Source organism: Brassica napus, chromosome A6 (assembly GCF_020379485.1).
Source record: "Brassica napus cultivar Da-Ae chromosome A6, Da-Ae, whole genome shotgun sequence".
NCBI classification, from domain to species: domain Eukaryota; kingdom Viridiplantae; phylum Streptophyta; class Magnoliopsida; order Brassicales; family Brassicaceae; genus Brassica; species Brassica napus.
The window spans coordinates 15,240,661-15,253,423 of record NC_063439.1 but is presented as its reverse complement, the minus strand read 5'-3'; the positions used below and the strand labels follow the sequence as shown (position 1 = coordinate 15,253,423).

General features: G+C 41.9%; 1 protein-coding gene and 1 long non-coding RNA gene across 4 annotated transcripts; one reads left to right on the top strand and one right to left on the bottom strand.

Annotated features, from left to right (window-relative positions):
• Window positions 1-455: 455 nt before the first annotated feature.
• On the bottom strand, window positions 456-2,204 carry LOC106429055. Of its 3 annotated transcripts, XR_007314356.1 has the most exons (3): window positions 1,551-2,199; window positions 715-1,328; window positions 456-646 (listed from the first exon to the last, which is right to left on the bottom strand). It is a non-coding gene; the product is annotated as an uncharacterized LOC106429055 (long non-coding RNA). The 3 variants fall into 3 exon arrangements; XR_002659499.2 differs by having other exon boundaries at window positions 715-2,204; XR_002659500.2 differs by having other exon boundaries at window positions 732-2,204.
• Window positions 2,205-6,619: 4,415 nt separating this feature from the next.
• Window positions 6,620-7,135, top strand: LOC106429034. The gene has a single exon (XM_013869779.1). The coding sequence runs from the start codon at window positions 6,620-6,622 to the stop codon at window positions 7,133-7,135; it is 516 nt and encodes a 171-aa protein (XP_013725233.1).
• The last annotated feature ends 5,628 nt before the right edge of the window (window positions 7,136-12,763 follow it).

The window sequence follows — 12,763 nt, the reverse complement described above, 5'->3', positions numbered from 1 at the left end:
AAAACTTAACTTGGGGTTTAGGGTTTCATAGAGAGAACTGAATTAAGTTTAGTGTCTGGGCATTATGTATCCAAATTAATTTAGGTATTCATAGAGATGACTGGAAAGATTATATACTTTTGTCTTAGTCATAAATTTCTACAAAATGTTAATTTTGAAATTTATTGTAAGTTGTGAATGTTGGAATTTAGGGCATGTTTAGGGTTTAGAAGTTGAGGTAAAAAGTATTGTTTTTGTTTTTTTTTTCTCTGATCTATTCCTAGTGTTAGATTCTTTTTATCATATTATTTGTTGGGTTATCTTTGGATTTTATGAAGAAATATTAAAAATATATTTTTGGAGTATGATTAATAGTATTTCTAGACATATATTAAAAACCTAATATTATTTTAAATTGAGCTGGTTTCGAGTGTGATTCAACACCCAATATTATTTTAAATGTGTACTTTTAAAGCTAGAGATAAAAGAACAAGTAATATAAATTGACTGTCTTTACAATTTTGGCTACTTGTCTCAATATTCAGTATTGCTTTCACACAGAGAGTTCAAGCTCGTTGCCCTCGAGTCTCCTAAAACGATGAACCAAAAAATGAAAGGCCGAAGCTCTAACACACAACACGTCATCATCATACCTCAGCCACAGGACCTACACTCACAAAAAGAACGTCACAATAAGAGTCAAAACTCCTCGAAACGTCTGTGGCACGGACAAACCTATATCATTTGCTCACAATTGCTAAAGTCTTCAACTTGTTTAGTCTTCCTCTTGTAGTAAAGCATTCATCTTCTTATCTAATAACTCGTCAAACCACAAATCAAGCACCATTCAAAATGAAATTAAAGCAAGGGTTCCAGGTCTGAACCTTAATTTCATTTAAACCTCAATTTCAATAATCTAAATGTGAGTTAGAAACAAAATTCACAGAGACAGAACCTAACCCAAGAAGCGTATACATTACAATCGAATCATCTGCAATCGAAATCAATTAACTGAGTCAAAGGCAAGAAACAAAAGGGTGAAGCAGTTCGAATCAGATGTCAAGTAAACCATCACCTGAGATGGATAGTTCGGAGACACAGTGACGAATCCGGAGATGCAGCGGCGTTGCCGGAGCGGCAGATGAGCCAGCATATGGAGTAGATCTGATTCGTCATCCATCGAAGCCTCTTCTCGTCCTCTGCAGATGAGCCACCTTGCCACTGGCACTGCTCCGCCATCTCTGTTTGTCACCTGCCATGAAGAAACTGACTGGCAAGCACGACGGAGAAGAGATGGAGACGAAGAGAATGAATTCGCGAGAGAGAGGTGGAGACTCCGGTTTACTTTTCTGAGAAACAATACAAAGTCATCTCAGCGAATCTGAGAAGTGTTTTGGTAGTAAAATATATATATATTTTTTTTCTTTAGTTTTGGCGGACAAAACTAAAATAGTAGTGTATATTAGTTTTACATCAAAATAATTACAATTAAATTATCATAGACATCAAGAAGAAAATGGCTCTCGAACGATGGCTAGGGTTCTCAACCAAAATACCCAGATCTGCTTCACCTCTTCAAATCTAAAAGCTGCAGACCCTAGAAATCATTCAGCAAAGGCAAGAAGAAGCCAAGCTGCTCCCTTTAAGCTTCAATAGCTCTCCTTTTCCCCAAATCTCATTCGACCCGTCGATAGTAGTTCTCAGATCTATCCGATTTGGTTTTCTCATTAGGCCTTTGTGGCTTCAAATCTCTCGTTTTCACCTTCAAAGTTCTGTCTTTTGAAAATGATTTCCTCCGCAAGATCCCGTTCTGGATAAGAATCAGAGGTCTGTCTATTCACCTCCTTAAGAAGCAAGCGGTTGAAAGTCTGGTTGGGCCCCTGGGAAAGGTGGAGACAGTAGAGTTACACGCAAAAAACTCATAGTCAGTGGAATATGTTCGATCGCTCGTTTGGATAAACTCTGATGAACCCCTCCAGTTCAGGAGGATAGCAAGATTCAAGTTTGGGGAAGTGATTTCAACCGAGCTGGAATATAAGAGACTTATCAAAAATCTGTTTTCTTTGCAAACGTCTCACGCATGATCAAACAAGATGCCCACTTCAAGGCCAACCCCAAGGTCAACCCCTTAGAAGAAACATCCCAGCAAAGGCGTTTGCGGAAGAAGGCTCTGGTTCTAGGAGAGGAACACAAAGAGGAACACAACCCAAAGAGGGCACAGCCCCCCGTCCTAGCCAGTCTCGCGCAGTCTCTACGAGAAGGACATCCAATACTTCAGGTCAAAGGAGGAAAACGGATAGGAAAGGGAAGGGCATAGCAAATGCTTCCATTCAAGTATGGAAGCAAAAAGAAGTTCCAGAAACACCGAAAGGAACAAACTCAAAGAGCACAGGAGAATCCTCCGTTCCGGTCAACAGAAGATCGAGCTCCTCTGGAAAGAAAAACTCTTATTGTACTAGATCACCCTCCTCTAGTCCTCCTAAGGAGCCAATCTCTGTCTTTGAAAGGCTAGGAAACAATGAAGACAGACCTCCCGAAGTATTTGGGCTGAATGCACAATTGGAAATAAGGACTAGTGGCTCTAAAGACTTATCAGCGCAGAAGGATTCCCATGAAGGAAGATCAAGCAAGGGAAGCAAAAGCCCCCCCCCCCCCCCTCAGTTTTTGAGCGTCTTGGGTCTCTTTCCAGAAGCTCCTCGGGGAAGAAAAGGAGTAGTTTGGAAACAACAAACTCTAAAAGACGGCGTCTAAACAACTGTGGAGATCGAGAAGCAAAAAATTCCCGCATCGAAGCTCAGGAAGCCTCAGTGTTTCACAGGCTAGGAGTCACGGGAGGCGACTCTGGAGGAAAGCTCTCAGAAAACCAATCTCATTATGCTCTCATGGCAGCATCTTGCCCGAACCACTCTGTCCGTAGGATAGTACTCGGAAGTGGCAAAATCTTGGAAGAAGGGTTGATGAATAATTCCAACCCTTCAAAGTTAATATGAGAATTCTCAGTTGGAACTGTCAGGGGTTGGGGAATACCCCTACAGTTCGACATTTACAGGGGATTCTTGGTCAGTTTCCTCCTGAAATTTTATTCCTCAGCGAGACCAAAAACAAGAGAAGTTATCTAGAAAGTTTAGTGGAAGTTTTGGGTTACCACAATCTGCAAACAGTGGAACCCATTGGTATTGGTGGAGGTCTAGCAGTGATGTGGACAGAGAGTTGTAAAGTGGAGATACTGCAGACAAACAACAGATTAATGGATTTGAAGATTCTCTGGCAGGACAAAAGCTTCTACCTCACATGCGTATATGGGGAACCAATCAAAGGGAGAAGAAGCGATGTCTGGGAGAGAATCACAAGGATAGGTACACTCAGAACCGGACCGTGGGTAATGACCGGAGACTTTAATGAATTGATTGACCCATCTGAGAAGCTTGGAGGTGCTGAAAGAGGAGAGGAAGAAGGGAAAGATTTCAGACAAATGTTGAGAGCCTGCGGGCTATGGAACATCCAAAACATAGGTTATCAATTCTCATGGGCAGGTACAAGAAATAATGAGACAGTTCAATGCAGGCTCGATCGAACAGTCGCTAATCAGGAATGGTCTGACATGTTCCCTCAAGCCTTAGCTACCTACCTTCAAAAAGTCTGTTCAGATCATAGTCCGGTCCTGACCACCTTAGTGGAATGTTTATGGAAGAAACGCGCAAACTTCAAATATGATCAAAGATGGATCAAACGCGAAGGTTTCTTCGACACAATAAATCATTCTTGGAAAAGACAAGCTTCAGGGCAAGGTAGCTTGCTAGGGAAGATAGCCACATGCAGAAGAGATATATCAATCTGGAAACGAGGAGCAAAACCAAATTCAGCACTCAGGATCCAGGAGCTACACTCCAAGATTGATGAAGCAACAAGGAATTGTTTTGCGAACAGAGAGGAGCTAAGCAATCTGAGGGAAGCGTTAAACGAAGAATACTATAATGAGGAAAACTTTTGGAGACAAAAGAGCAGACTCAATTGGCTAAGATCAGGAGATCGAAACACCAAATTCTTCCACGCTGTCACAAAGAACTGCAGAGCTTAAAATCGCATCCTCAGCCTGTTTGATGAAAATGACGTTGAGTGGTTTGATGAAGACAACTTAGGGAAGATCGCTGACAGACATTTCAAGCTTTTGTACTCCTCAGAGGATGTAGGGATTGGCTTGGACAGCTGGACTGACATTCCACCGATCATTACAGAAGAGCAAAACATCAGTCTGATAGCTCCTGCTACCAAAGAGGAAGTTAAAGCCACCGTTTTTGACATCAATCCCAACAAGTGCCCAGGCCCCGGCGGCATGAACGGCTTCTTCTTCCAGCAGTTTTGGGAAACAATGAGCGAAGACATCTTCACAATGGTCAACAACTTCCTCAGTACCGGAAAGCTTGAAGATGGAATCAACAAGACAAACATATGTCTCATTCCCAAGAAACTGGAAGCAAAAAAGCTTGTTGATTTTAGGCCTATAAGCCTGTGTAACATTGCTTATAAGATAGTTTCAAAGCTCCTTAGTAAGCGTCTTAAGAGTGTACTCCCTGATTTAATCACAGAAACTCAAGCGGCTTTTGTCGAGGACAGGCTTATCTCAGACAACATCTTTGTGGCTCACGAACTCTTACACGCACTAAACTCCAACAACAGCTGCTCCTGAGACTACATTGCAGTAAAAACTGATCTCTCAAAGGCCTTCGACAGAGTTGAATGGTCTTTCTTGGCAAGAGCAATGAGTACACTGGGCTTCTCGGAGCTGTGGTGCAATCTCATTATGGAGTGTGTCTCCACAGTAAAATATCAGGTCCTCATCAATGGCAACCCGTATGGAGATATCACTCCTACAAGAGGAATTAGGCAAGGAGATCCTCTCTCTCCTTATCTATTTGTGATCTGCACTGAAATGCTAGTCCAAAAGTTGCTGAAAGCTGAGAGCCGGGGAGAAATTATGGGTTTGAAAGTGGCAAGAGGAGCACCAGCCATCTCACACCTCCTCTACGCAGACGATAGCCTTTTCTACTGTAAGCAATCTGACGCAGAGCTAAATAAGCTAACTGAGATCCTACAGGAGTACAGTCTAGCGTCAGGACAACAGATAAATTATCAGAAATCCAGTATCTACTTTGGGAAAAACATCCCCTTGGAGCGTCGAGAGATAATCAAGCTGAAGCTCGGAATGGAGCAAGAAGGAGGAGATGGCATCTATCTAGGCCTCCCTGAGTCGTTTGGAGGTTCCAAAGTCAGAATACTGAGTTTTCTCAAGCAGAGACTGGAGGAGAAGGTCGGTGGTTGGCAAAATCAATTCCTGATCTCCAGGCGGGAAAGAGGTACTACTGAAAGCAGTAGCGCTTGCATTACCAACATACACCATGTCATGCTTCCTCATTCCAAAGACCATATGTAAGCAAATCTCTTCGATTATGTCGGACTATTGGTGGAGGAATAGCAAAGCATCTAGGGGAATGCACTGGAAGAGCTGGGAGGCTTTAAGTTCACCAAAGGAGAAAGGCGGTCTTGGCTTTAAAGACTTGGAAGCTTTCAATATAGCTCTCCTTGGGAAGCAATTATGGCGCATGATCACTCATCCTGAATCCCTTTTTGCTCGAGTTTTTAAAAGAAGATATTTCCGCAACTCTGACCCCCTAAACGCTCCCATGGGATCAAGACCCTCCTACGCATGGAGAAGTATGCATGCGGCTCAGCAGCTGATCAGACAAGGGGCCAAAGTGATAATAGGCAACGGCCGCAACACCAATATATGGCAGGAGAGATGGCTAGGAAGTAAACCAGCGTATCCCATTGATTCCACAAAGCTCATTCCAGAGCAATATCGTCACTTCCTATCACCACAGACGACAGTGAGCGATCTGATGTCCTCTTCTAATAAAGAAGTGAACACGAGCCTGATAAGAAACCTGTTTCCTCTGGAAACACAGCTCAAGATTGCTCATATAAACCTCCACGGCGACAAAGGTGACGATATCTACAGTTGAGAGTTTACAAAGACCGGTCACTACACAGTGAAGTCTGGCTATTGGGTTCTCAAGAATATCATTGAGGCAGAGCATAAGGGCACAACAGTCGACCAACCAAGTCTTGATGGTCTCTACCAAAAGATTTGGAAACAACAAACGAGTCCAAAGGTACATCACTTCCTATGGAGATGCATAAGTGACGCATTACCAACAGCAGCAACGATGAAACGTCGTCATATCTCAAAAGAGGGTAGATGCATGCGCTGCTCCATGGAAAGCGAAACCGCGAATCACATACTGTTCCAATGCCCCTACGCACGCCTGGTCTGGGCAATGTCTCCCATTCATGCCCCGCCTGATGGTATAATGTCTGACTCGCTATATTCAAATCTCTGTCGTGTGCTGAGCTTACAGGCACAATACCCTCAAGAAGATGTAAATGCAGAGCTGATTCCATGGCTTTTGTGGCGTATCTGGAAGAATCGTAATGCTTTTGTTTTCCAAAACAAAGACTACACTGCTTCAGATACTGTCAACAAGGCCATCGAGGACATGAAGGAATGGAAGGAAGAAAGGAGGAAAGTGTAGAGGTTAAAAAATCTACAAGCAACAGAAAGGTGTTCAACTGGAAACCGCCAATGCAAAGCTGGATCAAATGCAACTCCGACTGTTCTTGGAGCAAGGAACACCAGAATCAAGGCATTGGTTGGATAAGTAGAGATGCTACTGGTCGGTTGCTGTGGGCTGGAGCTCAACGGTATCGAGGAATGGGATCACCAATAGAAACTGAAGCAACAGCTCTCAAATGGGCAATGCAATCGATGTTGAGACTGGGATACACTCAGGTCATCTTTGAAACAGATTCTATGGTTTTAGCGAGGATGATTTCGGGAAAGGAACCTATTTGGCCAAAGCTCAATCCAATCATCCAAGAAATCTCCCATCTCCTCTCGACATGCCGGAGCTATAGGGTCGAGTATTACTCACGAGATGGTAACAAGTCGGCATATAGGATAGCGAAGGAAGCTCTTTCTTTTATGAATTATGTTCCTAAGTTGTATTCTATGGTGCCAAGTTGGTTAAAACAGATCTTTGAGGTGGATGTACCTATGTTAAGAGTGAACAATGATGTAGGTCCAATCCCTTTTGGTTAATAAAAAGTAGAAGTTGAGCCAAAAAAAAAAACTAAAATATTAGTGTTATCGTAAACAAAATTCGCGAATTCATTTATCCGCTTAATAAAATTTTATCCTAGCGTTAATTTAGTGCTACGATAGAGTTACCGTCCCAACTTCTTACTTTTAATAGCAGTTGGTAAATTCGTGCTACCGCGAACTGCTAAGGAGCTGCAAACATCGATCGATACAGCCCAGCCGGAAGTAGGTAAGTTTTCTCTGTCCAGGCCCGCTAATGAGAAAGTAGTCCAAACTGAACTAAATGGTCAAACGAGCAATAAAGTTAGCCAAACTGAACAGGGGACTGAAATCCCTGTTAAGGAAAATTCCACCTTAACTAAAGGTGAAGATATAAAATTGTCCATACAAGACTACCTTGATCCTGGTAGGACCTATTCCAATAGGTCCGCTATCAAAATACCAGGAGACGATACCAAAAAATCTAAGTTTAATGCAGATTACTACCGTATGGTTCGTCAAAACCCATTCCGTGGATCCCTCCCAGAGCACCTTCACATTGAAACATTGGAAGAATTAATACTAGATGAATATGACCGTTGCAAACTATTCTCATTGTCCTTAGAAGGAGAAGCCCTCAGGTGGTTAAACTGTTTAGCAGCAGGATCACTCACTTGTTGGGAAGAGATTAAAAGTGCCTTCCTTAGAGAATTTTTTGATGATGAACGCTACTGGGAAGTAAGAAGGCAAATTTTTACATTTTGCCAAGGTCCACGCGAATCGTTTAAAAACGCCTGGAGAAGATTCAGAGGCTATGAACTTGAATGTCCCCATCATGGTTATTCAGAACCACAACTTCTTAACATCTTTTATGGACGTGTTAACTTGAGCTATAAAACCACACTCGATACAGCGAGTGAGGGAAATTTCATCACTAGGAATCCCAAAGAAGCTAGACGCCTTATCAAGAATATGACAACGGGAAGATCCTATGAAAGGATGGATGAAGAGATAGAAAATTCCACAAGTCCAAAAGACAAATCTGATTTGATAGAAATTAAGAATTCCCTTAAATCCCTTCATTCATTTCTTCAAAACAAACACCATCTGATATAGCCCAAATCGACGACAACGCTTTGTCTGACACCAATGATTATTTGGATGAAGGAACGAACTGTTCCGATCCCTACTTTGTGCTTAACATCGATAGCTTTACCCAAGCTTATAACACTGCTGTAAAATCACGTACCGGAAGAGAGAGGTTCAATATCAGACAAGATCTTACTGGCAACCGTAAGACAAAATCGGAGTTTTACGAAAAAATAAATATAGTTTACGGAGAATTAATGGAAAAAGCAGATTATTTGGGAGAACTAATCCGAAAATTAGAAGGTCAAGTAGCTGAGATTGCAACTGCCATAATAAGAGATGCAGGATGTTTTCCCGGGAGAACTGATTTAAACCCGAGACGTCAAGCCAGTGCCGTAATGTTGCGCAGCAAGAAAAACCTCGCAGCAGATACGAGGATTAACACAGATGTTGGAAAACCTGACGACACTGACAAAACCAGCAAAAGCAACTCTCATCCTATTATTCTTAACGATCTTGACCCAAATCCATCTCAAGAAAACCGGAAAACCACCGCTGAAAAGGCTAAGGAAAAGGCAATAGACTTAGAATTAGAAGAAGATACGAAAATTGAGGACGAAATCGATCGACAGTACGGAACTGACTTCGATCGACCTGAAAGACCTACAATCGATCGACAACCTGAAAAACCCGTCGATCGACAGTTTACTCAACCCGAACCCATAATTGAAAGAGTCTATAGAACTTTACCCCCTTTCCCTCCTAAAACGCAAACTAAGAAAACATTAGAGAACGCGATCTGCAAGAAAGCCTTAGATATGATTTCTGTTGAGATGTCCCTTAGTGATGCTATAAAAATAGCACATTCGATTAAGAAGTATATAAAGGACATGACATCTCCAAACTACCCAATTGCAGAACATAGCGTGATGATGATTTCAGAAGATGTAAGTGCTATGATTAGAGGAGAAACTCTAACAAAGAGACCAGATCCTGGTAGTTTCGTCCTAGATTGTAAAATAGAAAACACGCGTTTTCCTAGATCATTATGTGACCTCGGCTCTAGCATGAACCTTATGCCTTACTCTGTTGCAGTAACTTTAGGATATAAAGAGTTTATGCCAACTCCGATCACCCTGGTTTTAGCTGATAGATTTATCAGGGTACCCGAAGGAATTCTCGAAGATGTTCCCATAAAGATTAATGATTGCATCGTGCCTACGGATTTTGTTGTGTTAAAATACATACAAGAACCTAAAGACCCCCTCATTCTGGGTCGGCCATTCCTAGCTACAGCTGGAGCAATCATTGACGTCAAAGAAGGACGAATTAATTTGAACATAGGGGATATCTCGATGACTTTTGATATGGAAAAACTGATTAAGCGACCCCTAATAGATGACAAGGCCTTCTACGTGGAAAAAATTTCTGAGGATGAAAAAGACTCTTTCATAAAAATGTGTTCAGACAACCCCTTAGAAGATACCCTTAACCACGTGGAAAATGGAATTTTCAGCATATCAGATAGGACAGAAGATTACATGCGACTAATGGATGCTAGCATCGAAGTTGCAAACGTAGAAGAAAATGACGACTCAGAAGTTGTCATCGATCGATACCTTCAAGATACCGTCGATCGACAACCTCCCTCGCAATCAAATTGGTCTAAAGATAAAGCACCAAAGGTAGAACTAAAACTTCTACCCAGCAGTCTTAAATACGCTTACCTTTATGACCAGTCCTACCCTGTTATCGTCAACGCCAATCTCACTAGTGGAGAACTTGCTTTATTGCTAAATAAATTGTGCAAGTACAGGAAAGCGATCGGATATTCTCTCGATGATATTCCTGGAATCTCTCCCGATCTTTGCATGCATCGAATCAACTTGGAAGATGACGCTAAAACGTCAAAGGAGATTAAATCCGAATCTAAATGAAGTAGTCAAAAAGGAAATTATAAAACTCCTTGATGCTGGAGTAATTTACCCTATTTCAGATAGCAAATGGGTAAGCCCCGTACATGTTGTATCCAAAAAGGAAGGTATCACTGTAGTGAAGAATGAAAAGGACGAACTCATTCCGACTCGTACTGTTACTGGTCATCGGATGTGTATTGATTATAGGAAATTGAATGCCGCTACTAGGAAAGACCATTTTCCCCTTCCCTTTATTGATCAAATGCTGGAGAGATTAGCTAATCACCAGTATTACTGTTTTCTTGATGGATATTCCGGATTTTTCCAAATTCCTATACACCCGGATGATCAAGAAAAGATAATGTTTAAATGCCCCTATGGAACTTTTGCATATCGCAGAATGCCATTTGGTCTTTGTAACGCCCCTGCCACTTGCCAACGTTGCATGATGTCGATCTTTACGGATATGATCGAGGACTTCATGGAAGTATTCATGGATGACTTTTCAGTCTACGGATCAGATTTTAAGAGTTGCCTCGATAATTTATGCAAAGTATTGGAAAGATGCGAAGAAAAGAACCTTGTCCTAAACTGGGAAAAATGCCATTTCATGGTTAACGATGGAATAGTGTTAGGACATAAGGTTTTCGCTGCTGGTATAGAGGTAGATAGAGCTAAGATTGAAGTAATGACCAGTTTACCTCCACCTAAAACTGTTAAAGACGTGCGAAGTTTTCTCGGATACGCCGGATTTTACAGGAGATTTATACTGGACTTCAGCAAAATCGCTAGACCTCTAAATAGCCTGTTATGCAAGGATATTAAATTCGATAGCTCCTTGATTGTGGATAGCTCCTTGATTGTCACAATGCATGGTCATGGGAGTAGTCTGCTCAATCTCTAGATGCTTCAAAATACCCTTGATCCACACCAACTCATTTGTCAGCTTCAACATAGCTCTATACTCAGCTTCACCCCTAGAACATGAGATGACCTTCTGTTTCTTACTCTTCCAAGTAACCAGATTTCCTTCAATCAATGTACAATACCCAGTGGTTGATCTCCTGTCCACTCTATCTCCTGCCCAATCAGAATCACAATACCCAACCACTTTTGTACTGCCATTACAACCCATCCAAACTCCTTGTCCATGCGAGCCACTCAAATACCTCAGTATCCTATCAATCATCTTCCAATGATGTACCTTTGGCGCCTGCATATGTTGGCTCACTTGATTCACAGCAAAGCATATATCAGGTCTCGTGATCGTCAAGTAGATCAGCTTGCCAACCATCCTCCTATACAGCTTAGCATCCTCAAATAACTGGTTCTCTTCAACCTCCCCCTCACGTAAGACCTTATACCCCTCCTCAAGAGGTGTCTTAGCTATCTTCCCTCCAAGTACATCAGTCTCCTTCAACATATCCATAGTGTACTTTCTTTGAGACATAAACAATCCTTCCTTAGATCTGCATATCACAATTCCCAAAAAAAATACTTCAGCTCTCCCAAGTCTTTAATATCAAACACAAACTTCAGAAACTCTTTAGTGACTTTAATCCCAGCCTTATCACTTCCTGTGATAATCAGATCATCCACATACACTAAGATCACTATGATCCCTGATGGTCCGACCAGTGTGAAGAGTGTATGATCTAGTTTAGACTTCCTGAACCCTCTTCCATTGAGAGTTGTACTAAGTTTCATGTACCAAGCTCTAGGAGACTGCTTTAACCCATATATTGCTTTCTTCAATCTCAAAATATTTCCTCGCTTCACTAGATGCTCAAGACTAGGAGGAGGAAGCATATATACCTCATCTTCTAACTCACCTTGCAGGAAATCATTCTTTACATCCATCTTACACAAACCCCACTCCAAGTTTGTGGCAATGGATAGCACAATCCGGATTGTATGAAGCTTGGATACTGGTGCAAAAGTGTCAATGTAATCTTCTCCATAAGTCTGTGTAAACCCTCTTGCTACCAGCCTGGTCTTCCTCCTATCAATTGTTCCATCAGGTAGATACTTGATAGTAAAGATTTATCTGCTTGACACTGCTCTCTTCACTTTAGGTAGCTCACTCTCATACCAAGTATCATTTCTGACCATAGCATCAGCCTCAATATTCACTGAATCTCTCCACTCTTGAATCAGCATAGCTTCTTCATAGCTTCTTGGAACATAACTCTCATCTACACTCAGCATAAAAGCTTAGTGTTCTTCTGGAAACTCAGCAAAGGAGCACACAGCTTGGGAAGGATGCTTCACAGCCTGGGCATTGTAGTACACTCCTGTGTTTACCCAGTTGGAAGCATCCCTCTTTATCCTTGTGCTCCTTCTCAACTCCTGAACTTGTTCTTCTTGTTGTTCTTGCCCATCTTCACTTGACTGAGCACCACTCTCATCTGAACCAGTAGACTCTCCTTGCCAATCTCTACTAGACTGAGTACCACTTTCCTCTGAACCAGTAGACCCTTCTTGCCCATCTCCACTAGATTAAGCACCATTCTCTACTTCATGTGTCACCTCTTGATTATGCTGACCTGAATCTCCTTGGTTTTGCACCTGCTAACCAGATTCAGTTCCATTCTCTCTCTCATGATTAAAAAGAGTTGTTCTTCCAGCTCCACCAGTCTGATTG